Consider the following 24884-nt stretch of genomic DNA (forward strand, 5'->3'; position numbering starts at 1 on the left):
TATGCCCATAATGACAATGTTTTTGATTATAAGATATACCTACTTTTTGTATGGAAAAGTTTTACTTTTTGCATAAATGTTTATGATGTACCTTAGAGTACTAACTTGATTTAATTTATGATTCCACGGTGTATTGAATGCCTCAATGAGTTATATAAATACAATTAGATACTTGTAAATTAATCTTGCATGGTAATTGCAAAATGATGTGTTTATGTTGCTAGAAGCAGACTATATATTTCTTTAAAAAATAATATTTAGATAGAAGAACTATGTAACCTACATCAAGCACCATAACCGTTATTTTTTTACTACGAATATTCGGATGTATGGTATAATTAATTCAAAACAATACACTGTGCCTAAATCACGTTAGTACATGGTTTCAATAAATCTTATGGGAAAAATGTATTTCTAAATTTGCACACCGCTGTCGCCGCAGTGCTACATTCATTTTAATATACACGTCGGTTCATTAGTGCAATACAAGATATCCATTGAATGGTGTCATTTCCGTATAAGTAGAATTTTCGTGAGAAATAGATGTGATAGGGCTGTAAATTAAGATTTAAAATAATTCTGTGAGTGGAACATCCATACAATGCACGGAAAGCATTACGGGAGTTTATAACATTGTGCTCCGGCAAGTGTGTACAACCAGCAAGACTGTCAATTGCTGTAGATATCCTTTTTATTGTAGTTATGATATAGTATTTTTATTAGACAAAAATACAATAAATGTGTGAAGTCCAATTTGAGCTTTTTATTTCTATTTATGAACATCGTTGCGGCGTACCGTCTAATATGATTGGGAAAATTGTATATCGTGACTGTAACGTATTACAGATGTTCCTATGACTTATTTAAAAAATAATGTGTCCATGGAGCGAGGTTTGTTTGCTACCTGTTATGTCAATCTTCATTACGAACTAGTTGAAACACAGTACCACAAACACAACACAAGACTAAAGTTTAAAACTAATATTTTATAAAATGCAACGCTGCAAGCCGCAATCAGCTCTAGGCAACCGCTATTGTAGACACCATCCAAATGTTATAAGGTAAAACAGCACTACTCTGTTTCATTTACCATTATGACAGTTGTAGCGATTTTAATTATATTAAATATAATATAATACGAAATACTCGTAATAAGCCGTGTGGTGTGGTAGCCCAGTTGGTAGAACGCTTGCCTGTCACTTTGAGGTCGCAGGTTCGACTCCAAATAATAAAGTCAAATTTGAAATTTGGTATTGTCGAATTTGTTTTAAACAAATTTTTGAATAAATGATTGAGCACGTGCTCAGCGGTGAAGGAAAACATCATACATGGAAAACAAATGCATTTTCGGAGGTATGTGACCTAACCTGTATTGGGCTAGTTTTCCCTGCGCGGTTGGAAGGTCAGATAGGCAGTTGCTTCTGTAAAAAACCGGACCTGTCAGATCTTCCAAGTTAAGTAACCGGACCGTGAGAAAAACGGGATAATGCAAGGAAGATGATGATAATACGAAATACTCGTCATTTACGTGTTGTACCAACATTAACTAGGTACACTGTCCTATGTTCAATTTTCTCTGCAAAAGATATAACGTCAAGAAGAAAAGCCCCTAGTATCTAATCAGTAATTACTTATTTGAAAAAGAAAATTATTTCAAGGAAATGATATAATTTTCACGTATGCGAAGGGATTGATACTTTTTATTTTACAGTCTAGTCGGTAGTTAAGGGTAGTTAATCTTTTATACGATGTTCCGGAAAACTTGCCACCAAGAGCAGCTGTCGGTCTTTCTTGACGGCAGGTCAAGTTATAAGCGGGGGAAATTGGCGGCGAGCGGCAGTAGTAGCAGCCGCGTCGCCCGTGCGCCCTCGCGCGATGAGCCGCATTGTCCAACCGAGGTGCCTGCGACAACTTGCCATATAAAAATCATGACACAAACTTCATTTTAAAAAACAAAACATACTAAGTGACTAAAGTTATTCTGTCAAAAATCATTTTCTTCTGGGACATCAGTGACAAATATGCGACCGACAATATTGACTGCACTGGTGCTTGGGCTTTGGCAAGGTATGTGATTGATTAGTGAGCCTACTTATCTATTACTGAAAAATATATCTAGCGACGTAAAATAAACCCATTGTTCCCTGAAAAAAAATACACGTCTCTACGTAACAGTTAATAATGAAAGATACCAAAGTGTGTAATATTTCATGCCATTTCAAAATACGATTTGCATGTATTAAAATAAGTTATGGAACAGAGTAGCTACATATGTATTTGAATTTTTCGCAATGAGCGATAGATTTGATCTAGTGATAATTGTAACTTTATTATTTGGAAAGTAATTGATCTAAATCTATTTTTCTCTTTAGTGTTATCACAATAAATAATTGTAACTTATATTAATATACCTACCTACGTGTTGTGAGACCAAGGCTAATAACCACCACAATTTGAATAACTATTTATTACCTATGCATAATGGGATCGTTGGGATCATGTTTAAAACTGTAACTGTACTTACCACTGAAGTTTCATTACATACCTAATTCGTAGGTAATACCTAAATAGGGTAGAGCAGCAAGTAAGTATCTATAACAAAACATAAACAACACTAGTCTTCGTCGTCGTCGTCTCGTGTCTCGTCTCGTCTCGTCTTCGTCGTGTCTTGTAAACATATTTTTTTATATTCAACGTTTGTCTTGGTACCTATCAATTAAATAGGTGCACAATATTCAAATCTATTTAGCACTAGGCTTGGAACAATGGTAAATACATAATTTAATAAATTCGCGGTTCTAGTCGAACCAGTGAAAGTGCCTATAAAGTAGACAGTCTTGGTTTTGTACCTTATTCCGCGGGTACCTCCTTATTTAGCGAAAGTTTTATTTGTAGTGTTACCCTGAGCTCTACCGGCTGGCTCATTATTGTCGATCGTTAATACACCAACGTAATAGGAAAGTACGGAAGAGCCTTTCTTAGTCTCATAAGATGTGCCTGTTTACTCGTACTTTTATTGCAATTGGAACTATTAATTAACAGCGCAACGCATGACGATAGATTCGTTGCAAGTCTAGCTTAACCTACTGGCAAAAATGTTTTAATAGCTTTAGGTTATTTAATCCGAGACGAACCGCATTGTGGTTTAACGATATTAGCTCGATTACATGCTACGCTGTAAACTCTTTTAAATAGATAGTTCAGTATAGGTTGGCTGATAGTTGACCTAACATAAAGAGTCCTGTCGCTGGGTACAGGCCTCCCCTCACCGACTGGAGTGGGTACTGAGCTTACTCCAGCGACCACCATTGTGACTTTCGTTTATGTTCGTAGTAGGTAAAACATTCACAGACAACATAATTTTGTGATTTCGTTTCCTTATCTAGCCAGGAATAGAACCTGGCTACTACATCACAGAGCTCGTCATAAATAATAAGTGCCTAGTTAATAAAATAATATCATAATTAGTGTCAGCCGACAAGAGTTTGTAGATGAATATTTAATATAAAACAAGTATACTTATAAAAAAGCCATCTACTCCTGAACAAAAAGCGTCCATGTGGTTTTTATCGAGAGTTGGAAACTCCGTGCTTGGAGACTCGCGATATAACTTGAAATCTTAATCGAGTACATGTACGTGGGAATAAAAGAGCATAAAGTGCTCATAATCTGAATTCTTTAACCTCAAGACGTTACAACAAAGCGCGAGTGAGCACATCATTCCCAACGTTTAACTTTACGAGACACAAAAAGTTTCTCAACTTGTGTATCAGGTACTTGCATAGAATGAGCAAAAAGTTGTCAAAATTTGATGTTCACACTATAAAAACACTTACATAATGAATTAATACATGTTGGTTGTTAATTTGACTACCTACTTACTATTAATAAAAGCTGGAAAAAAGAACCTAGAATATAAAACTAATAATACACTAAAATAGGTAACTATAATAATAGTAGAATAAGTACCTAGTTACTTAGTTAATTTTGAAAGTATGAAAGTTAGAGACTATTAATTAGTTTGTTTTCTTGCCAACGCAGTCTAAATTCTGTAAACGAAGCGTAGGCACCTATGTCTAATCCATTGAACATGACTATTAGCGGCGTGGGATTTAGCAAGCGAAGTTTAAATAGTTAAAATGTTCTGCACAACACATCACTCTACCAAAATAAAATAATAATGCTGTGGAGTGAATTGAATCGATATAAAAATTGTCTGTTAAAGGAAGATACCTAGAGCAGCTATTTTCATACATAAACACACGCCCGTAATCTCTACCCTAATGGGCTTGGCCACCAAAGGCCACAAGATAATGGAAGACAATTATTATTTGCATCCACTTTTGATACGAAGTCCTAAGATGTTAATGAACGTTATGGTGACGGGATCAGCCTATCGCCCACAACGATTATTATTGTCTATCATGTTAGAAATGTGTCCTTCCAAACAAGATGGATGGCTGATCCCTCAATCAGTTCCCTCTGTCGGACTTTACAACATACCCGAGAAGCCGTGAATATATTTCTTTATGCGTTTCGTAGTCCAGCACGGAAGCAAGGCTGAACAATATCACTAAGTACCCAATTTTCAGTAGGTATGTACCTACTCCTTATATTGCAGACATACTTAGTATTAGGGTTCTATTATAATTATGATGCAAAAACCTATAAGGTTACCATCACCTATAAAACAGTCTATCGCGTTAGACTGGTCTTGACCGTGGGCGTTGTGGACATCTACACCATGATCGATATACTTACCTAATACAAAGACTCGAGCATCGAGAAAGCAAGGAACATTTACATTATTCCGTGCTCTTGTCTCTAACCATACATGAAACTGGGTATATACATGCATACCCGCTTTATATACTTACATTTCTTTTTATTTTTTCAAATCAGCTAAGCATACTGAGGTAGTGATTATATTAATTTCGTCTCATATTAAATCAAGGTTATTTCACCAATAATTAACATCCATCAGCATTCAAAATATTTTAACCTGTCTAGATACTGCATAAGCTATTGCTAAAACTATAGCGCTATGTTCAGATAAATAACATAAGCTCAACGATTGGGGTAGTCAGAGGTACATCCATCACAAGACGAACTAAGTACCCACACCTCACCGAGATTTCTGTTAGACCAACGTGATAGGATTAGATTTATGAAAGATTGGTTAATAAGTACCTACAAATAATTTATTTCATTAGGTATAGATACTTATTATATATAAAGATTATTACTGCAGCTCATACTGTAGAAATACGTGACGATGTCGCAAATGTTCCTCTGTTTTAAATCATAATACCTAAATATGAAGTAAGAACAACACCCTACAAGCCAATGGAGTGTCTTTTATCATTAAATAGCAAATGAGTAAGTCCTTCTAATAAACGCGCGAAGAATTTTCAGCGATATGAAATATTGAGTCAACAGCTCATATTCTAGTGAAATGGACACTTGAAAGCTATCACGTAATCACGCCATATGAATCAGTGCTCCTATAAAACATTATTATTTGAGCAACAAACTCATTTACCTAAGTTATTCATTGCATTTCTATTACTTGCAAGTACAATCAATATAAATATTTATATCCACTTGTTACTCTACGACTGAAACTTATTAAATATTTACATTTATTGGAAAATAAGCGATATCGTTTGCAATGTGTGTGGTGTGTGTGGGTGCTTCTATGCTGTTCTGGGAGCAAATAAAAAACATAGAACACGTTCAGCTGCTTGTCTTCCCGGGCATGTCGTAAAAACCGACAGAGGGATTGTGTCCTCTAACATGATGGACTAATGTTATGGGCGATAGGCTGATCCCTTATCACCATAAAGTTCATCATATCCAGCTTACGACATCGTATCAACATTGGCTGCAAGTTGTCTTTGATTACTTGTGGCTCTGCCCACCCCATTAGGGATTACGGGCGTGAGTTTATGTATGTATGTATGTATGTTTGCAATGGACGTGTTTCTTTAAATCCAATATTGTATGTTAGACGTAAAAATTTACGAATAGGGATTTTTTTTTTTCTCTCTACTCTACCTACGTTGAAATTTATTCATTCATTCAATACCTAGTTATTGTCTATATTTTTCACATACTTAATATGAATTTTATACACACTAAATCACAAAAAGTGTAGTACTTACTTGAACATCTCATACCGATTACACCTGCAATGTCATTTTGAAACTCGTCATTTCAATGTAGCCCTTGTGAAAGACATCAACGAGCGCATTACTTGTAGCGAAGTCGAAGTCGTTTTTACAACGAAACTGTGAGTTTGCCAACATTAATTATGGTAAAAAATACAAGTTCGGGAGGTACAGACCGTGAAAGTTGCTAAACGATGTAAACTTGCACAAAGTGATGATGCGCTCCGAAGATGAGACGGTGAAGTTGCATTCTTGGTCAATCAACCAAGACGAAAGAAAGATGGTGTTTATTAAGATGGTTGTTTAATTATTAAGGTTCCAAAAACTTAAAATACATCAACGCCAAGTTTAAATTTAAATTTATTTAAATTTAAAATTAATTGATCTTTGTTTTATGAATCGTATCTCAATAGAGGAAGTAGAAATTGATTGTTTTATAAGAATTGAAACATTATAGGAGTTGCTTCAAAATATTTTCTTTACGTAAATACTTAACCTAAAATGTGTTCATCATTAATATAGGTTTATCGTGACGTGAGTAGCTGCTTTTTCTTTCGCTTATTTATACCTCAATAAAGTGAATGTTAGAGCCTTCAAATATCCGGTATCATTACAAGTAGACTGCAAATTATTGTAGTATAAACATAATTGTCTTCACCGACTGACAGGCAAACAATACCGACCAAGAACTCCGTATAGTTGTTATAATTAAAATAAATATTGGCGCACACAGCAGCCGCATAACGACCATAAGAAGAATTTATAGCATTGGACTCGTGACAAACGTAAAGTCATTGCGTTTGAATTACATTATTGATATAGAACATTTGGTTAATTATGTAACTATTTATCTTCCAAGATAGATAGACAGATAAAATTGAATTGAGATGAAATTGAGCCGCCATCCCGGGTTCGATTCCCGGCGGGAACATTACACAAAAATTACTTTGTGGACCCTAGTTTGGTTAGGGCATAACTTTCTGATCACCAGATTGTCCGAAAGTAAGATGATCCGTGCTTCGGCAGGCACGTTAAGCCGTTGGTCCCGGTTACTACTTACTGATGTAAGTGAGTAGTCGTTACGTGAGCCATGTCAGGAATGTAATTTGATTACTGACCTTTGATTTCCTAGCAGAGCTGAGGAAATGTTAATCTAATAAAGGATACAGAGTCGTCAAGTATCGACAACATTCTGACACTGTATATAATTGTAATTACTACCTTTAAAGGATTACCTGCACTTCCTATGTTATTGTAATTGCACACTACTCGTCTGTTGGTCCTTTGCATAGACTTCAAAAGTGGTATAATTTATCAACGGATGTGTTCCTATTTAGAGTTTCAATGTACTTACCTTGAAAGCCTCTATTGAAACCTTTAAAGTAATTGAGTATCCAGTACAATTGCTGGACGGATAAGGTGAAAACTAGTTACTGCTCATTATAGAAGCTTATTGTAAAACTTATTTTCAACCCTAGAGGTGTTTTCTTTCACAAATTATCTAGTAATTATGGAGCCTAACAAATAATACCTACTTTAATACTACGCTAATCGTCATTATTGACTGAATTATTAAGGTTGCCCGAATGAAATTGCTATTTAGCAATAATAAATAGAAAATATTAAAAATGTTTAGTTTTTTTACATTATCAGGGCCTGAGCAATAAGGAATAAGGCCGCCGATTGCGCTTCTCTTGTCACTTTTGTAATAATTTTTAATGTTGTATTTATATGTGCAATAAAGCGTTTTTGTATTGTATTGATTAATCGACATTTGAAAAAAGGGTAGCGCACAACGCACCATTCCTTTTTAAACCAAAAGTAGTTTAAATTCGGTCATACCGTACCTACATCACAATTAGGTTTATGGGTGACTTCCTAAGGCAAAAACTACGTGCTCGAATGCGAAAAAAGCGAGGCAATTTAACGTTCTCTTACTTTCTAAGCGTATAAATAAAGACCGCGAATAATTCCAACTTGGATGTTTATTTAAATGAAGGATATAAATAGTGTCAGAAAAGTAAACAATTAGTCAATAGGTAGTGCGTGAAATATAAGTACTTATTTTGAAAGTCGTTTCCTTTGTGGATGCTAATTCGGGTGTTGAAATTATTTTATTGCTGCAACATAGAAACCTAGCTGTGGGTTTACTATTGTACATAAATTCGGCGAAATAGTTGCCTAGTCTACATTAACTCTGTACCCTTCAGGTATGACGCAAATGCAGCTAGCGAAGCGTGTTCGTGGGATGTATTGCCGACTACGATGTTATTTATTAAACTTTATTTTTGTTTCATGATTTAAAGCACATAACTATGACTTTTCAAGACATGTCTACATCTTTACTATTTGTGAGCTGGCCAGTTACAATAAATAAGTGTGTATCTATGTCTTTTCCATTCTGTTTTTGAAATATACAATTTAGATACTATTTTATACAAGGAGTTAGTGACATCGTAACGAATACTGAGGGGGATGACTCAGACCATGATTCTAAGTTGATATCAAGTGGAATTTTCTTTTCGGAGACATTCACTTCATACTTTTGTGACGGAAAATTCTACTTGATATCAATCACGGTCTGAACCATCCCTCAAAGTTTTCGTTACGATGTCACTGACACCCTGTATATTAATCCATCGCTTGACGTCTTGCCGTATCTAAATGTCAGCTAAAGAACCCCTTATATGATGGGTCGTAACATATTGTGACTATAGACAAACGTAGCTGCTGTTTTCTGATTACCCTTCTACTTGTGGCTCTACCAACGCCATTTCAGCTCTAGGTATGTGTTAATTTAAGTCATCCTGTTTATCTGAAACTGTGGAACATAAACTAAATCATTACCATTTATTATTGTTATAGTAGATCAAAAGCACATTCACGGCTGACGTAATATAATTGCACAACTCATAGGTACTATTAAGCCTTCAAACATTAACCGTTCCGAAGGTCTGTCATGACAGTGAACTACAAAATATAAATAACAAAGAAAGAACTTTGCTGACAAAACTTAAAGTTAGTACGTTAATCGTTACAATACTCGTATTAATAGACAGTAATATTTTTTGTTACTCTATTTAAATTACACAAATAGTTACCTATGCATCTTACAACTTAATAATATAATCAAAAGTCTCTAACGACGTGGCGATATAATTTTAAACATCTTTAAGACAGTTTGTGGTATATAGGTACCTTGCATTTTGTGAAATATACTGAATAAGGCTTTCATCATTAGTATGGCGGGCACGTCGTGTCGGCGCGCGCGCAGCAAGTGGTGCATACGTCACACTGAGGTCGTTGTTGTTTGAACTTGACATTGAGGACCTTTAACCGAGCCTCACTCACCTGGCTTTGTTGTATCTATTACAAAATTATAAAGAGGAACACCAGTTCATGTTTTCATATTGCACACATAATTAACTCTGCAGCAAGTCAAATGATCACGGAAGTTTTAGCATTCAAATCTCACGTACTTAGATTTTTCTTTTAGTGTTAATATTACAGGGGGTGACTGAAAAGCAGCAGCAATTCTGAGGTTCCTCTATTTCTCCCAAAACTGATAATGTGTTGCATGTAATTAGTTTAAGCAATTTTGTAAAAATATTTGTGGTTGAATAAACTTCTTTTTATTTATTTATTTCGCACACTCACACACAGAAACACACACGCACACGTACACACATACACACACTCGATTATTTTGTTAAATTATTCTTAAGTTGATATATTGTAAATTCAACTGTATTCCGTTGGAAGAGCGAGGCATTTCCAACACAAGTGTCTTCAATTACTTTCGGGGAAGTCTCAAGTTCTGTTGAAAAAAATTTACAGAAATAAAACTATACTTTTTTTACATAGTTGACTCTTATGATCATATACCGATCGGCGTGGGTTGAAAATCAGTGTTGCCCTCTGGGTAAATTTTCAATGGACCCATGGCCTTTTCTGGTGAGCTGCGGCACCCATATACCTTTATGTAAATATTAACTACTAATAACTAAATATTAATGTGTGTATATTTTAATGTTATAAATATATATGCGTGTCGTAGGTTTTACCTGATAAACTTTTAATTATTATGTTTGTCATTTCCATATCTCGGGACTATGGAGTCCCGGACTTTATTATTATTATTACTATTTTTATTATTTATACTCAATCTTGTGTCCCCGTACTCACGTAACACTCACACGTGACGTACGTACCTTTCGGCTTCTTGATCACGCAAGAACCATCTGCTGGGATCTTTACGAACACAGTTGTGAGCAAAAACTTGTCACTAAGATTACAGTCAATTTGTCAAGCCAATAAAGCTTAATGTTGAGGATGTTTCCGTAAAAGAGTAAAATATATATATATTATTTATTTCCTTGAAGTAAAAAGCAAATGCAAGGAGAACGTGTTGAACATCTGCTTCAGTTGATATCGCGAAAAGAAAAGACAATTGTGTCTAAGTACAATAGGTAAAAGTTGTATGTACCTATTGATAAAAAATGAATTACGGACTAGCGAATTCAGTTATAGACTAGTCATCGCGCATTGTCTTAAACTTTTAGACCAAACTTTTCAGTTCAAAATGTATTGTAATGAAAGCGTTCGAAGAGTATTTTAAACGAGTGGAACTAATCTAAGTTTAAATGCTGCCAGTCGTGCTACTCGTACACGATACAGGCATTTATTTACTTTAATTGTTGTCTCATAAAATAAAAAGTTTCGTTTTATTGGTACACTTTATGTCGACCGTTTTCTCTTTATTTTTAAAAGCCAGTTAAATTATAAAACATGTTTATGAATAACTTACATTGTATGTAAAAAGGTAATAACGCTAAGAGGCCTGTGCCCAACAGTGGGACGTATATAGGCTGAATATGTTTATGTTAAAACATTACTTTGCCATGCAATGGAAGAAAAATAAGGAATTATATTTGCTCATAAAACATATATACTTAAGTAGGTAACCGTTCACAAATATTGTACACATGTAGAAATTTAAAATGTTTATTTACTTGCAAGATATCCTGCATTTATATTCAAATTCAAAAATATCTTTATTCAGTAGGTAACATAGTTACACTTTGAATCGTCAATTTTTACATAACGAACGTCTCATCCGCCTAAAACTACTGCAGCTTCTCACAACCTGTATAGCCGGGGAAAAGAAGCTGTAAGAAAAACCTCGGCACAGGGCCCTAGACGTTCTTTAAAAAATAATAAAATAATATCAGTTCTCAGACAGTTAATCCCATGCATTCATATCTTCTAAATAATAACTAACTTTATAATAACCTTTTTTTTAAAGTTTTTGTCTTAAAACAGTTGAAAGGCAAATTCTGAATGTCAATGGGAATCTTATTGTAAAAACGTATACATTGCCCCTTAAAATATTTAGTAATCTTATGTAAGTAATCGACTGACTTGTAAAGCAAATTTATAAGTTAATTTATTCCGGGTATTAATAATGTGCCGATCGTTATTTTTTGCGAATAATCCTATATGTTTTTTACATATATTAAGTTTTCAAAGATATATTGTGATGTCAAAGTTAAAATACTATTTTTTTTTTTAATTTATTTCTAAGTGACATCTTGGGCCCCAATTTGTAAATCGCCCGAACGGCCGAACGGCTCGCTTTTGCAAAACAAAAATGCTATTCACATCTGCAGCATGACCCTACAGCAAGATATAAGAAAGTTCACCTTAATATGCGGGATTGCAGCACCCAGTAGCCTGTAGGTAGAGTTCATTATATTAAATCATTATATAGGTACTGTTTAAAAATGATGGCTGGTTTATCTTTGGCGACCTATAGGCTCTGTTTATCCTAATAGAAACATGTACTTTGTGAGATTAGTGCCTAAGTAAAAAATAAAATAACGTCGATTTCATACGCATCTTGCCAGTTCTAATGATATTGTTTACTGTACTCCTCACCCAAGTTTCTTTATTTTATTTTTTATATTAGGTAAGCAGGTAATATTCCGCCGTGAACACAAATACCTGTAATTTACTGCTAAATCTATTATCATTATTGTGTGTAATGATAATGTTAGATGTACAAAGATTGCACAGCTGTTCGAGACAACTAGGTACATCAAATGTATTACAAGTAAGTATTGTGATCAGCCATTGAATTGCTCTCTGTCCTAAAAGCCATTTTTGCTCTAATTAGTGTTCCTACCGAAGAATATACTAGTAGTGACGTAGTAAATACGTGACGTGACGTCGGCAGGAGTGAATATTTGTGTAAATAAAGCGTGTTAAAAATGATGCAACGGTCTATACAATACTAAGTGCTTGAGTATATTGAAGTTGAAACTAGTTCGGGAAAATTTCGTATCACAATCTATTGTTGAATATCAAGATGTTTGTATTTGGAATTGGCAAACAAGCGTTTAGTGCTTAGAGCTAGCCGATTTGCGGAAACACGCAGTATTAGTGGTCGTTAAGATGTTGTAACAATGCGAAACCTTCCAAAACATTTCACACTGAGTTAGTGTTGAGAGACAATTAACAATGGATGTGGGTTCGCGTCCCGGCGGTGCAGATCTGTCACGCAGTGCCTCTGAGACAAACAATATAATATTGTCTACAACAGACCTTAGTGGTCTACCACACCTTGATGACATCAAAGCAGCGGTAGAGAAAGCCTAAGTCATAAAGTGCCAGGAAAGGGAAAGTTTCGATCGGGATTCGATATGCCGCTAGACGTTATCATTATGTCTACTGCGAAAGTAATATAACTAGCTCAAGTCCTAAAATATTAAAGTAAGCCCGCCTTGCGCCTAGATTTCACGGACTTAATTTGAAGTTAAAAATAATAACCGCAGTCATTTCAACTGTAGGTGTAATTATTTCTGAGAACCGTCCTGCAATCGACATTCTCATGCGATTTATTATATTAGTACCTGCTCATTTACTTCTATAAATAATCATGCCGTGGGCTTAATACTGTAATGATGAGCATTAAAGTATCTGGCTACATCGATGCCCTAGTATGGCACGTGATTGATAACTTTTAAATGTAAATGTTGACCGAAGCATCTCCATAATAATTACACCGCTACATTAATTTGGATATGAACGTGTCGTTATTAATAAAATAAGTTCAAACAGCCAATTCACATTCCACTACCAACATCGCCACGCTCGCGATCCTCCACGTGTCGGCAAACTGAATCAGCTTGCGTTTGCAACCTTGCCAAACCACAATCTAGCCCTAAACTGACAACCTTTACTTCTTCTAGGATAAAACTGACAACAGTTGCTAGGTGCCATAGAAGGTGCGGAGGAGCTCGAAATAAATACAACCTTGAACGTTTACTTATCAGTTAACACCAACTTGACAGAGCAGAGATATAAATATATACTGCATAAGACTAATATTACGCATAATCATCCTCCTGCTGTTATCTCACTCCAAGAAGGGTCGGTACAACATGGTATTCTTCCTCCAGTCATCACACTACTCACACCATCATATTATTCTTCAGGCAATCCATCGTTCTTGGGTCTCCCCCTACCCTTTTATCCATCTACGTTCATGCTCATCAATTTCTAAGTCCTATAAGTTTAGTTTACTCATTTTATTCCTAATCTCATCCATTCTGGATAATTTAAATTACGCAAGTTGACTACTAATTAAACGAAGAAGCATTAAAGTCCTGAATATTATTTTATGGTTCATTTACTGACATTCAGAATTGTCTAAAGAGCACTTTTCGTAATTTACGACCTCATTTATAAAGTTATAAACCATTTTATGACATTTATGTGTTTGAATACAATAAGAACTGTTCTGTTATATCCATTTGAAACGTGCCAGTGTATGCAACTGTTGGCAGCATTAGAGGTCGATAAAACTATTAATACTGCAATTATTTTATCAATGGAGCCGACACGCGTCACCGAACTGTTCCGCTATACTTTGTCTGCATCAATGCCTCAGTAATCATTACCACTCCAAACCTTAACAGTAAGTAACCGTGAAAAATTACAAAAGTACTGACAAGGTACACTCACGATGCGACAACCTTCTACACTAAATTGGAACGATAGCCACAAGACGATGTTTTCGTAAACCTTTTACGATTACATAAATCCATGATAGCCGTTCGAATTCCAGCTCGGACTGTAAACGAACTGAATCCGACGTTTTTAGGAGTTTGAATTTATATCATAGATAATTGATATCCAAGATTTGTGCCCGGTAGGTTCGCCCTCTATTATAATATGGGACTTAAACATAGCTGGCAGGAGTGAGTGTATATACACCTCTGTCTATCCCCAAATGTCCACCTGTGCGTGATGATATGTTGTGTTACGTTTTACAGTGATATTCTTGTGCCTATAGGTATAATTTTATTTAATAAGAACGCCATTTGTGGGATATCGCCTGTGGGGACTTCACATGATCCCAACATACCCTAATGTAGTTTTGACGAATTCCTGTCGTTGTTGTAATAAACGTCCGAGCGAGTAATTTCGTGGTATTCCACCAATTTCAAGATCACAAAGTAATGGTTGATGTCGTGTACCGTGATGACAGTACAATAATAGAAGAAAATTCTTCTGAATGGCGTTTTTTATATGGTTTGTGTCACTAGATGCTCGCTGTATACACATTGTGGCTTAGCTTATACATTATTTTAAACGGTACTTATTGTAAATCAATGTTCCGCCTGGGTCACGGGAATTTTCGTTAAATAAAAAAAGATTGATCAAAACCTTGAGTCGTAGTCACAAGGTGACTAAGATGTCGCATAATTCGCGCCAGTAGCATATTAACAAAATATTGACTAACGTTATGCCCAACAAGGACAAGAGACATAAAAATGAGCTAAGTTTCAACACTACCTCTGACAAAACTCTGCTCAATTAATATTTAATAGTAATCTATAAAAAGTAATAAATCTCGGGCTAAGAATAAATGTCGTCATTTCATCACGCAAATCATTTATAATGCAGAAGTATTATTTTTAATTTTTTGTAAGTCTTTCAAGCATGGTAATTTTCACACGTTACCAACTTTAACACGGATACGTTTTGTATGATTTTGGCTTATTTGGGCGTTCATTGCTGTAACGTTTCGTAGATGAGGAATAACACATGGCCATGAAACTCAGTGAGTATAAAACAGCACATAGTTCAGTCCGCTTCCATGAGGATCATTTGATAATGTAATGACAATTTTCCGGTATTAAGTCTGAATCTGAATACAAAGGGCGATTCACATGGCGTAGGAAACGTTCAATCGGGTACCACCGCGCTATGGTTACGTGTTTTCATATATTTTTCATGACATGTTGACACGAGTACGAAGGCCGGACATGCATTATCTATTACCGGCACGATTTAACAACATAGATACCGAACTTGTCAAGTTTTCACCCTCCATTATTCAAACAAACACCATTTACTATTAAACTTTCATTTACGGTCAAATTTTTAAGTAATAATGGAAATAATAATCATTATATTTTCCAGCGTTCTTTACTCTTTCTAATAAATTCTTCTATCATGTGGGTTGTGAGGTGGATTACCATCCCTGGTGTAAGGGTTGTTAATGAACCGCCATAGACCCCTGACACGACTTATGTAAGTAAGTAGTAACCGGGACCAACGGCTTAACGTGCCTTCCGAAGCATGGATCATCTTACTTTTGGACAGTCAGGTGATTAGCCTGTAATGATTTTTGTGATTTGTCCCCATCGGGATTCAAACCCGGGACCCCCGGATCGTGAGCACATCACCCATATAATAAATTAAACAATACATAATTTAACAGAATGTCTTTTTACTTTCAGCACCAGTGTTGACTCGAGGTGAAGATTTTGGATACGATGGCATCATAGGTAAGGAATATTAAATACACTTACAACAGTAGGATTATGGAATTACAGTCTTAACCTCTAACCTTTCCATTGTTCAGCTCTTTTGATTAGGGTCACCTTGCTTAAGATAAAACGCAGCAGTAAAAATCTAAACAGAATAAAAAAGTAGGTAACTTTGAATTTAGTAAAGTAAGTACTTTTGTAGAGTAAGCTTTGCTTAGTAAAGTAACTTTTGCAGCCTCCGTGATCTAGTGGTTAGAGCGTTAGGCTCACAATCTGGAGGTCCGGGTTCGATTCCCGATGGGGATATAGTCGAAATCACTTTGCGAGACTGTTCTTTGTTTCGTAAGGACTTTTCTAAAAAAATAAGATGATTCCGTGCTTCAGAGGGCACGTTAAGCTATTAGCCGTAAAAACATCTCTACCAACCCGCAGCGGAGCAGACCCTCCGGTTGATTGAGGCCTGTGCCCAGCAGTGGGACGTATTATAGGCTGTTTATGTAAGTACTTTTGCCTAGTACACTTGTTGTTTACGTTATAGTTAACCCGCGCCTCCTTGTAAACTGAGAAAGTCTGTGTTTAGAAAGCTCAATACTGTCCTACACAGAAACTAGCTCCTACAAGTATCTTAACATATTATGGTGGCTGAAAACCATCGAGGTTTGCGGCACTATGTTCACTTAGAGAAAGTTCCACACGGTTATTTACTTTATTTGGGCAGCATGCGGGTGAACATTTATATACGTATACTTCTATCGTGTGGGTTCAATGCCCGACCACATCAATCTGTCAGGGTTACTATTGAGCCGCCAAAGGCACCTCACTTGGCACTTACATGAATCAGTAAGTGGTCCCGGACCGACGACTTAACGTGCAATCCGAAGCACGGATCCTCTTACTTTCGGACAATTAGGTGATCAGCCTGTAATGTCCTAACCGAACTAGGGATCACAAAGTAGTTTTTGTGATATGTCCCCAGCGGAATTCGAACCCGGGACTTCCGGGTCGTGAGCCCAACGCTCAACCACTGGACCGCGGAGGCCGTTATTTAAATAAATATGTATATGTAAATGTGTAATAAGTAAGTATAAAGCAAATCAGTGAGATGAACTACTATTCGTGGTTTAGCTTCCGTGGCAGGAGAACCGTCTATAAAATTTTACACGACGCCTTACTGTGTAGTAGTTGAGGCGCTATTCAATAGCCCAGCTGACCGCAAAGTGGCTTACACCGCAAGAGATAAGTATATCACCTGTTGGCAGGCTCTGTAGCTTGATGTTATCTACATCCTGTATGCAAACGGCGCGTGTTTCGTTTCTTATGGCTAATATTAACGTTAGTAGGATGTAGGTACACAACACACACACACACATAGGTACAACACACTTCTAAATGTCTGGCGAAGTAGTAAATGCCATCTGAGGCAAACTCACAATAACATAAACAGCCAATACTCGTCCCAGTGCTGGGGACCGGCTTCCCCTTAATCAATCTGAGGGGTATGACCACGGCATTGACGAAAGAGGTTGAAAGGGCCAAGTGAACGCAAAACACGTGCTATACAAGTATGAACAAACAGTTCATACTTCAACTTTGTACTCCACTCCACAATAAAACACTTATTCTAAGCACCTCATATTAGACGCCTCATATCATTTAGCTAGAGAGGTTTAGTTTAGAGCCTCTTCTATGCTTCTAATTATGTTTTACTTTGGTAATGAGAGATAGTAAGTACCTACTGACCGTATTATACAAGTATCTAATTAGCTGAAGTCAACGTCTGCGGTTTGTGGTTTGTGTAAGTAGTGCAACTTTAAAGTTAGACAGACATTCAAGTATTTTATGAATTCACTGTAATGTGTCACGCGTACCGGTACGTTATTGTACACTAACAGCCATTAAAATTATCTTAAGTAAGTAATTACCTACGTATGAAACGATTTAATCAGGTACTCTCTATTTCGTTTATTGCTTACGCGTATAATTCCTACTGAGAGAAATGGTTTGCATTAAGTAAAGTCCATTTCCTATAAACTGTTCTAAAGATTTGAATATCGTATTGCAGGTCCCTCCCACTGGGGAGAGAGGTACCGCGAGTGTACAGGCAAGCACCAGAGCCCCATCAACATCAACGTGCTGCGAGTGAAGCAGGTCACGTTGCCGGATATCATGTTCGTCGGCTTCGACGACTCCATTGACGATGTCCATGTCACCAACAATGGCCACACAGGTGATTATACACATTTTTACGACCAATATGGCGGCCGGTGGCTCATCCCGCACGGCTCGGCCCACTCTCAAATCCGTTTCGAGTTCGATTGATATAAAAGGATGAGCAAAAGTAGAGTAGCAAAAAGATTTTAATTACTTACGAAATTTAAGTATTTATTCCTATTTTTTTTTTATATTATTTCCGTACTTCCCAACTACTATGTTTCGCAGACGACATGAAAATTTATGCGCGTGTTTCGTCGGTGGCTGATGCTGATAACCTACAAGCTGATCTCTTACGTTTGGAGGAGTACTGTTGTTTAAATCAATTAGATCTCAATCCTACCAAATGCAGCGTTGTGACTTTCAGTCGTAAACGCAACTTAATATCGCATAGTTATAAGATTAAAGACAAAATTCTTCTAAGACAGTCTACCGTGCGCGATCTCAGAGTCATTCATGACTCCAAGCTATTATTTGAGAGCCACATTGATAACATTGTGGCTAAGGCATCTAAAGCACTTGGATTTGTTAAACGTAGCTGTAAGGAGTTCACGCAAATTAAAACATTCAAAATTTTGTATTGCTCTTTAGTTCGCAGTAACCTGGAGTATGCGTCTCAAATTTGGAACCCCAGATACGCAACTTACATTGATCGTATCGAAAGTACTTATATAGAAAAAGTTTGTTCGCTACTTATGTTATCGTAGTAACGACCGCTATGAGTCTGCTAGTTACCACGACCAGTGTAGAAAACATCACCTTCTTCCACTGATGAAACGTCGAGAAATTGCCGATCTGATATTTTTGCTAAAAGTTGCTTGTAATTCGATAGACTGCTCAGAACTTCTATCGCAAATCTCCATCAGAGTCCCTAACAGGACCCTCAGGTTCCACCAACCCCTTTCTCTACCTTCGGCCTCAACAAACTATAGACAGAACACCTATGTATGGCGAGCGTGTAATAATTTCAATAAACTTTGTAAGGAAGTTGATCTTGACTTGTTTAACACCGGTTTTGCAGCGGCGAGGAGATTACTCAGTCAAAGGTTTTTTGATGCCTAATCTTCTTTTTATGTTCTTTATTTTAACTTTAATTTGCCTGTGCACAACTCTCTAATATCATATTTAGGTACTAGTTTAGGATTATCAGTGGAAACCTGTAATTAGTTTTCAACTGTTATGTTTTTTGTCTACTTTCTGTATTTTATAACTGTTGGTTTTCCTTAAATAAAAAAATAAAATAAATAAAATAAAATAAATATAAATTATGGTCATTTACTGGTTAAATTTCATAAAAAAGTGTAGAAAATGCCATAAGTGATAAAAAATATGATACTATTTTCATTCGTAAATAGATTTATTTTATTGCTAATTAATTGTAACCGGAAGAGAGTTTAACTAAATAGGTTCATAATAATAAATAAATAGAAATTCTGGAAACTGAAGTAAGTAGGACATAAATAAATTAGTAATATAGGTATTTTACTATACCTAAACGTATTTACATGCCTCATCGTCGAATACATAAGTAGGTAGGTACAATAATTTATTAATGGTTTCCTGGTTTACGGGACATAATAATTTTAATAATGTAATTAGAAAGGTTTAATAAAATTATAGAAATGAAAAATACTTACACTTTCTTTACGAGATAAAAATAATAGGTACCTGTGTTGAGAGGTTTTTTATAAGTACTTACACATAAAAATTCGCGTGAATTTGTATTTATTTATTTATCGCATCAAGAGGGTAACAAAACACGTACCTACAAGTACACGTACACGTAGTTTACGTACACGTATCTAGTAAATATTACTTACAGGTTTGAATACAAAAAAAAAAAACAGAAAAACCGCCACACATAAATTATTGTAGCAAGCATGTATTGAATATAATCACGATTTGCTGGTAATTATGACGACAGCGGTCGTTTATAAATTACGAATATAGTGAAACAAGAATGCTGTGGTTTCTTTATAAGTATAGATAATGGTAGCGGCTTATTGATCACGGTCGTGAGCTCGCGGGTTTCCGATACACAGCTCCATTTGACATTTAGGACATTTAGAGCGGAATGCAGACTTCAGCCTCAGTTTAATGGTATCAGCCTCACTAAGTATCTAGGTATAATTATTGGAACAAAACAAGTATTTTATACATAAGTCTACGTAACACTTATTGTGGTTATGTAATCAGAGTAAGTCGCATTTTGCGGCTATGCCTTAACTTGTTAAGAGTTAGTACCAGCTCACCGACGACGCTTATTGAAACATTTAAATTCACTAGTCTATGAAAAAGAACAGCCCGTGTTATGTAATATACTATTAAAATCAAAGTCACGTATAATTTTCCTTAGAATATAAAATGTTTCTTACATGGTCAGGGACACAAAAAACTTAGAATTCACCATGCTACTTGTCACCTCGAGTTTCTCATAGAAGTCAACTAACGGACGACTTAGATCGTGTTTTATCCTTATCTGATATATCTTCCGGAAATAGTATACGTTCTATTTACTAAGGTACGAGTAGGTACCTATCTTAAAACATACCAAATGAAGCTGTAGGCATTGTTATATAACGACACTGTTTACCTTGAAAGGCATGAGTGATACTTAAATATATTAAGTTACTTTACATTTTAATAACAGGATTTACAGGCACGTTCTAAATCTATTTCAAAAGATTGAGTGAACTTAAAATGTCAAATAAATTAGAAGAATTAAACAAAATATATAAAAGAAAAAACAAAATAAAGTCCTCCCGTCGCACCGCCCTTGAAATATGTACTTTACTCAACATAACCAGTGGTCAAAATCCTGTGCATAGATGGAAAAATTCGTAATAATCATATACTTTTGCATACCTACAAATTTACCTACAGAAACTCAAGCCCGTAATTCCTATTGGGGTGGGCAGAGCTACAAGCAATTGGAAAACAACTGTCAGCTACTTTTGATACGAAGTCATATTATAAGATGGATACGATGAAACATAATAATGATAATATTCTACTTACGTATTATAATTTTTCAGTGCTGATTGAGGTGGAGAACGACCCCCACCCGCGGGTGCGCGGCGGCCCCCTCGACGGAGACTATGTCTTCAGTCAGATGCACTTCCACTGGGGAGACAACGATACCTTCGGGTCTGAAGACAAAATCAACCATAGGAGGTAAGCACAAGCTTTTTGCCGGTTGCAGACCATGAGCAGCTAAGTTTCAGTTTAGATACACACAACTGATAATGATAATGTTGCATGTAATTTTGTCAAAACATTACAATACAATACAAATACACTTTATTGCACCAAACTAAAAATAAATAATTACAAAAAGTCTCTTAATTAAGAACAGAACTAAACTAACATTTAACATTTGTTTACAGAATTAACATTTGTGGTTGAATAAGCTTCTTTTTTATTTATTTTATTGTGGATCGCATATCTCTCGCTCATTTTCTATAGGCAGGCACTACTACTATACGATGCCAGCCTGCAAACAACTATGCAAAACTGTGTCAGCTATGTGAGCTGAGCTGAAGCTTACTTAGCCTAGCTCTTGGTGTGCAACCGGCATGACTAGCATACAAAATCCCACGCCCGTGCGCGTAAATCCCGCTTCCCCAGCTAATAATTATTACTTTCGATAAGGCTATATATTTGCATTGCCGAGTTTTCCAATAGTCACCATAGCTAACATAGCTTACCTATCAATTAGACATGAAGCGGCAATGAGGGGGAAGTTATTAAAGGAAACTTTCTTTCCGAAGTGAAGTATGATTGGTTGAGATAATGAATGGCCTAGATCGATTTGTCTTTGAAGTACTAACTATAGGGTCGCGTAAAAGTGATCTTATCGGAAGCCTGCAGCACGGGTAAATCGTAGAGAAGTGGTAAGCCAAAACAAATTAGCATTTTAAAACTTTTATAATATTCTCCAGTTTTCCAATGGAGCTCCACATGGTTTTCTACAAGGAAGAGTACAACAACACAAAGGAAGCGGTGAAACATCCCGATGGTTTAACTGTTCTGGCTTTCTTCTATGAGGTAAGATTACATTTTTAATTCTTCACATAGCCTGAAAACCTTGGGAGTGCTTTGTCATATAACATCCTGGCAATGCATCCAGCAAACCGCCTCCGTGGTCCAGGAGTTAAATATTAGGCTCACGATCCAGAGGATTCCCGGTGAGTCCTCTAGTGTGGTTAGGATATTGTAAGTTAAATCACCCAAATGTCCGGAAAGAAGATGATTAGTGTTTCGGAAGGCACGTTAAGCTGTCCCGGATACTTCTTATCAAGAGCGTTTGGCGGCTTAATAATACTGACGCCACCGCCTCACATACGAATGAAGAAGAACCCAGAGAATATCTAACAAATCGTCTTAAATCTAAAATCGATGAAACCAGAGTAGGGTTGCGTTGCCCAAGTCAGGCATCTGTTTATGTATGTCAGGTATCTGGACATAAAACTCATTGTTTCTCACACATTCTTAATACAATACACTGATTTGAGACGCCCGGTGTATTTATGCCTACAAATGGCGTGTCGAATGTTCAGTCTGTAAACACTAAACATAGAACCAAACACAGATATGAATGGCTCTTTTTAAAGTCCTTAAAAACTAAAGCAATATTTTTTGTCTTCCCATAAATAAGAACAACTGTATACTTATTTAGTATAAGTATATAATCGTAACTAACGGAATCAAGGGCGAAGAATGTGAAGGGACCGAAGGGAAGGCCATTGCCCAACATTAGAACAACTGACCTAATCAGAAAAAATGTGAAACCTTGACATTATACCATTTCTAATCAGAGTCGCATCTGAAAACCAGATGGAGAAATCATTATTTTTCGAGAGTTTAGCAGTTATTTACGTTAGATCGAGGTTAGAATTGTACAGGGAACTAGAGGGCTTTGCCTATTTGTTCCGTTGGCGAACGAAAACACTAGAAATATTATTGCTACTGATCGATTTCTTATACCATTATTCATGACTAATGTTCTATGACAAAAATTAGGAAATACTGCAGTGATTCTTCTTACTTCTGCTGCTCATCCACATTGATTCACACGCGAAATGTGTCGTACAAGTTTATCTGTGATAATTATACGAATTTGAAAGTTAAGTTACCGAATAAACAAAAGTTTTATTTACGCGATTAAACTGGCATCAGTATACGTTGTAGCTAGTCTTCAGACTACTTATGGCTGCCCCCCCCCCCCCCCCCCTAGCGAGAATCGCTGTCAACGCGAAAAATATCATAGGAAGAATTCATAATATGTACCGTATAACTTGCAGCTGGACCGCCACTTCCACCCAGCATACGACGACATCACAGCAGCGCTGTCCAACGTGACGGAACCTCACACCAGCGTGGTGATGTCACACCCCTTCTCCTTCCTCAACATCCTGCCGTACGACCTGCGCCGCTACTTCACCTACCGAGGGTCGCTCACCACGCCACCTTGTTCGGAGGTCGTCATCTGGCTCGATTTCGAACAGCCAGTACGGTTAGCGCATGATCAGGTAATTTTGATTTGATTGCAGAGAACTTAATTTTAACAAGCAGACATAATACATGGATACAATACAATTGGGCGGTTTTATTACCACTTACTAGATTCAGTTGTAGATTTTGTACTTACGGGGCCGGGTTTATTGAACGAAAGATGTGTCGAGGTGTAGACATACATTTGTATTCGTTTAGAAATATGAACTTATACTAAGGGCCCAGTGTCGGGAATCTCGCACATTTCTTAATATTTTAACGGCTTCAGGTTCCATTTTTGTTGACTTTGGTCAATGTGCGGTATCCTACACAGATTATTTGTCGTAGTTCAAGTAATTTTCGAAATCGTAATGGAATATTGTTGATGTGAAAAAACCTAATTTACTTCGGTAGTTATTAAAGAAACTGTTCGTTCATATAAACTTTTTGATTACAGATTGAGGCGTTCAGGGAGTTACGGTCAGCGCATGGTAAAATCCGACACAACTTCAGGCCAATCCAGCCGCTAGGGGACCGCGTGGTTTACTACAACATCGACACTAATTACTTCAGTTACAACGAGCTAGACGACCCGGATGACGAGACCACCACCACTAAACCTTCACGGAGGAAAAAAGGCCGAAACCACGCTCATACGACAAGCGTCTACTTTGGTTTTACTATCATTTTAGTTCTAATATACGTGTATTTATTACTATAGTTGCATGAATTAGACTGATTGTTTTCAGATAAACTGTTCATTAGGTATATTTTACCGTGTGTCTATGCATAGTAACAATTATGATTAAGTTAAAATTATCCAAAAAATGGAGTTGAAACTGGCAGACTAGTATTGCCAGGAACGCAAAAAAACAGAGTCGCTTTTTTTTCAACTTGCCCTAACTTGCAACATGCCTGTATTTAGATACATGAGGTACTCACTCATACAGAGGCATAATTTTATCTTACCCAATATATAAGTAACTAGCTGAATAGATTTCACAGCTATACAATATGCTTTCTCAAATAAGCCAATGATTATTTTAGTGGTACATAATTTGTTTTTAATTAATAGATTACTAATTTAGAGAATATTATTTTAATATATTTATAAATTATTAGTGTTATTAGACTGAAACTTACACCAGATGACAGTTATAGTTAATCTATT

The 24884-nt window shown here is 36.3% G+C and overlaps 1 protein-coding gene across 1 annotated transcript; it reads left to right on the top strand.

Moving 5' to 3' along the window:
- Positions 1 to 1820: 1820 nt before the first annotated feature.
- On the top strand, positions 1821 to 24776 carry LOC126369846 (putative carbonic anhydrase 3). Its single transcript, XM_050014410.1, has 7 exons — positions 1821 to 2067; positions 15980 to 16027; positions 18072 to 18236; positions 21256 to 21394; positions 22162 to 22267; positions 23524 to 23751; positions 24171 to 24776. The coding sequence occupies exons 1-7, from the start codon at positions 2022 to 2024 to the stop codon at positions 24432 to 24434; spliced, it is 996 nt and encodes a 331-aa protein (XP_049870367.1). The 5' UTR covers positions 1821 to 2021; the 3' UTR covers positions 24435 to 24776.
- The last annotated feature ends 108 nt before the right edge of the window (positions 24777 to 24884 follow it).

The sequence above is a fragment of the Pectinophora gossypiella genome, chromosome 9 (assembly GCF_024362695.1).
Source record: "Pectinophora gossypiella chromosome 9, ilPecGoss1.1, whole genome shotgun sequence".
In the NCBI taxonomy this organism is placed as follows: domain Eukaryota; kingdom Metazoa; phylum Arthropoda; class Insecta; order Lepidoptera; family Gelechiidae; genus Pectinophora; species Pectinophora gossypiella.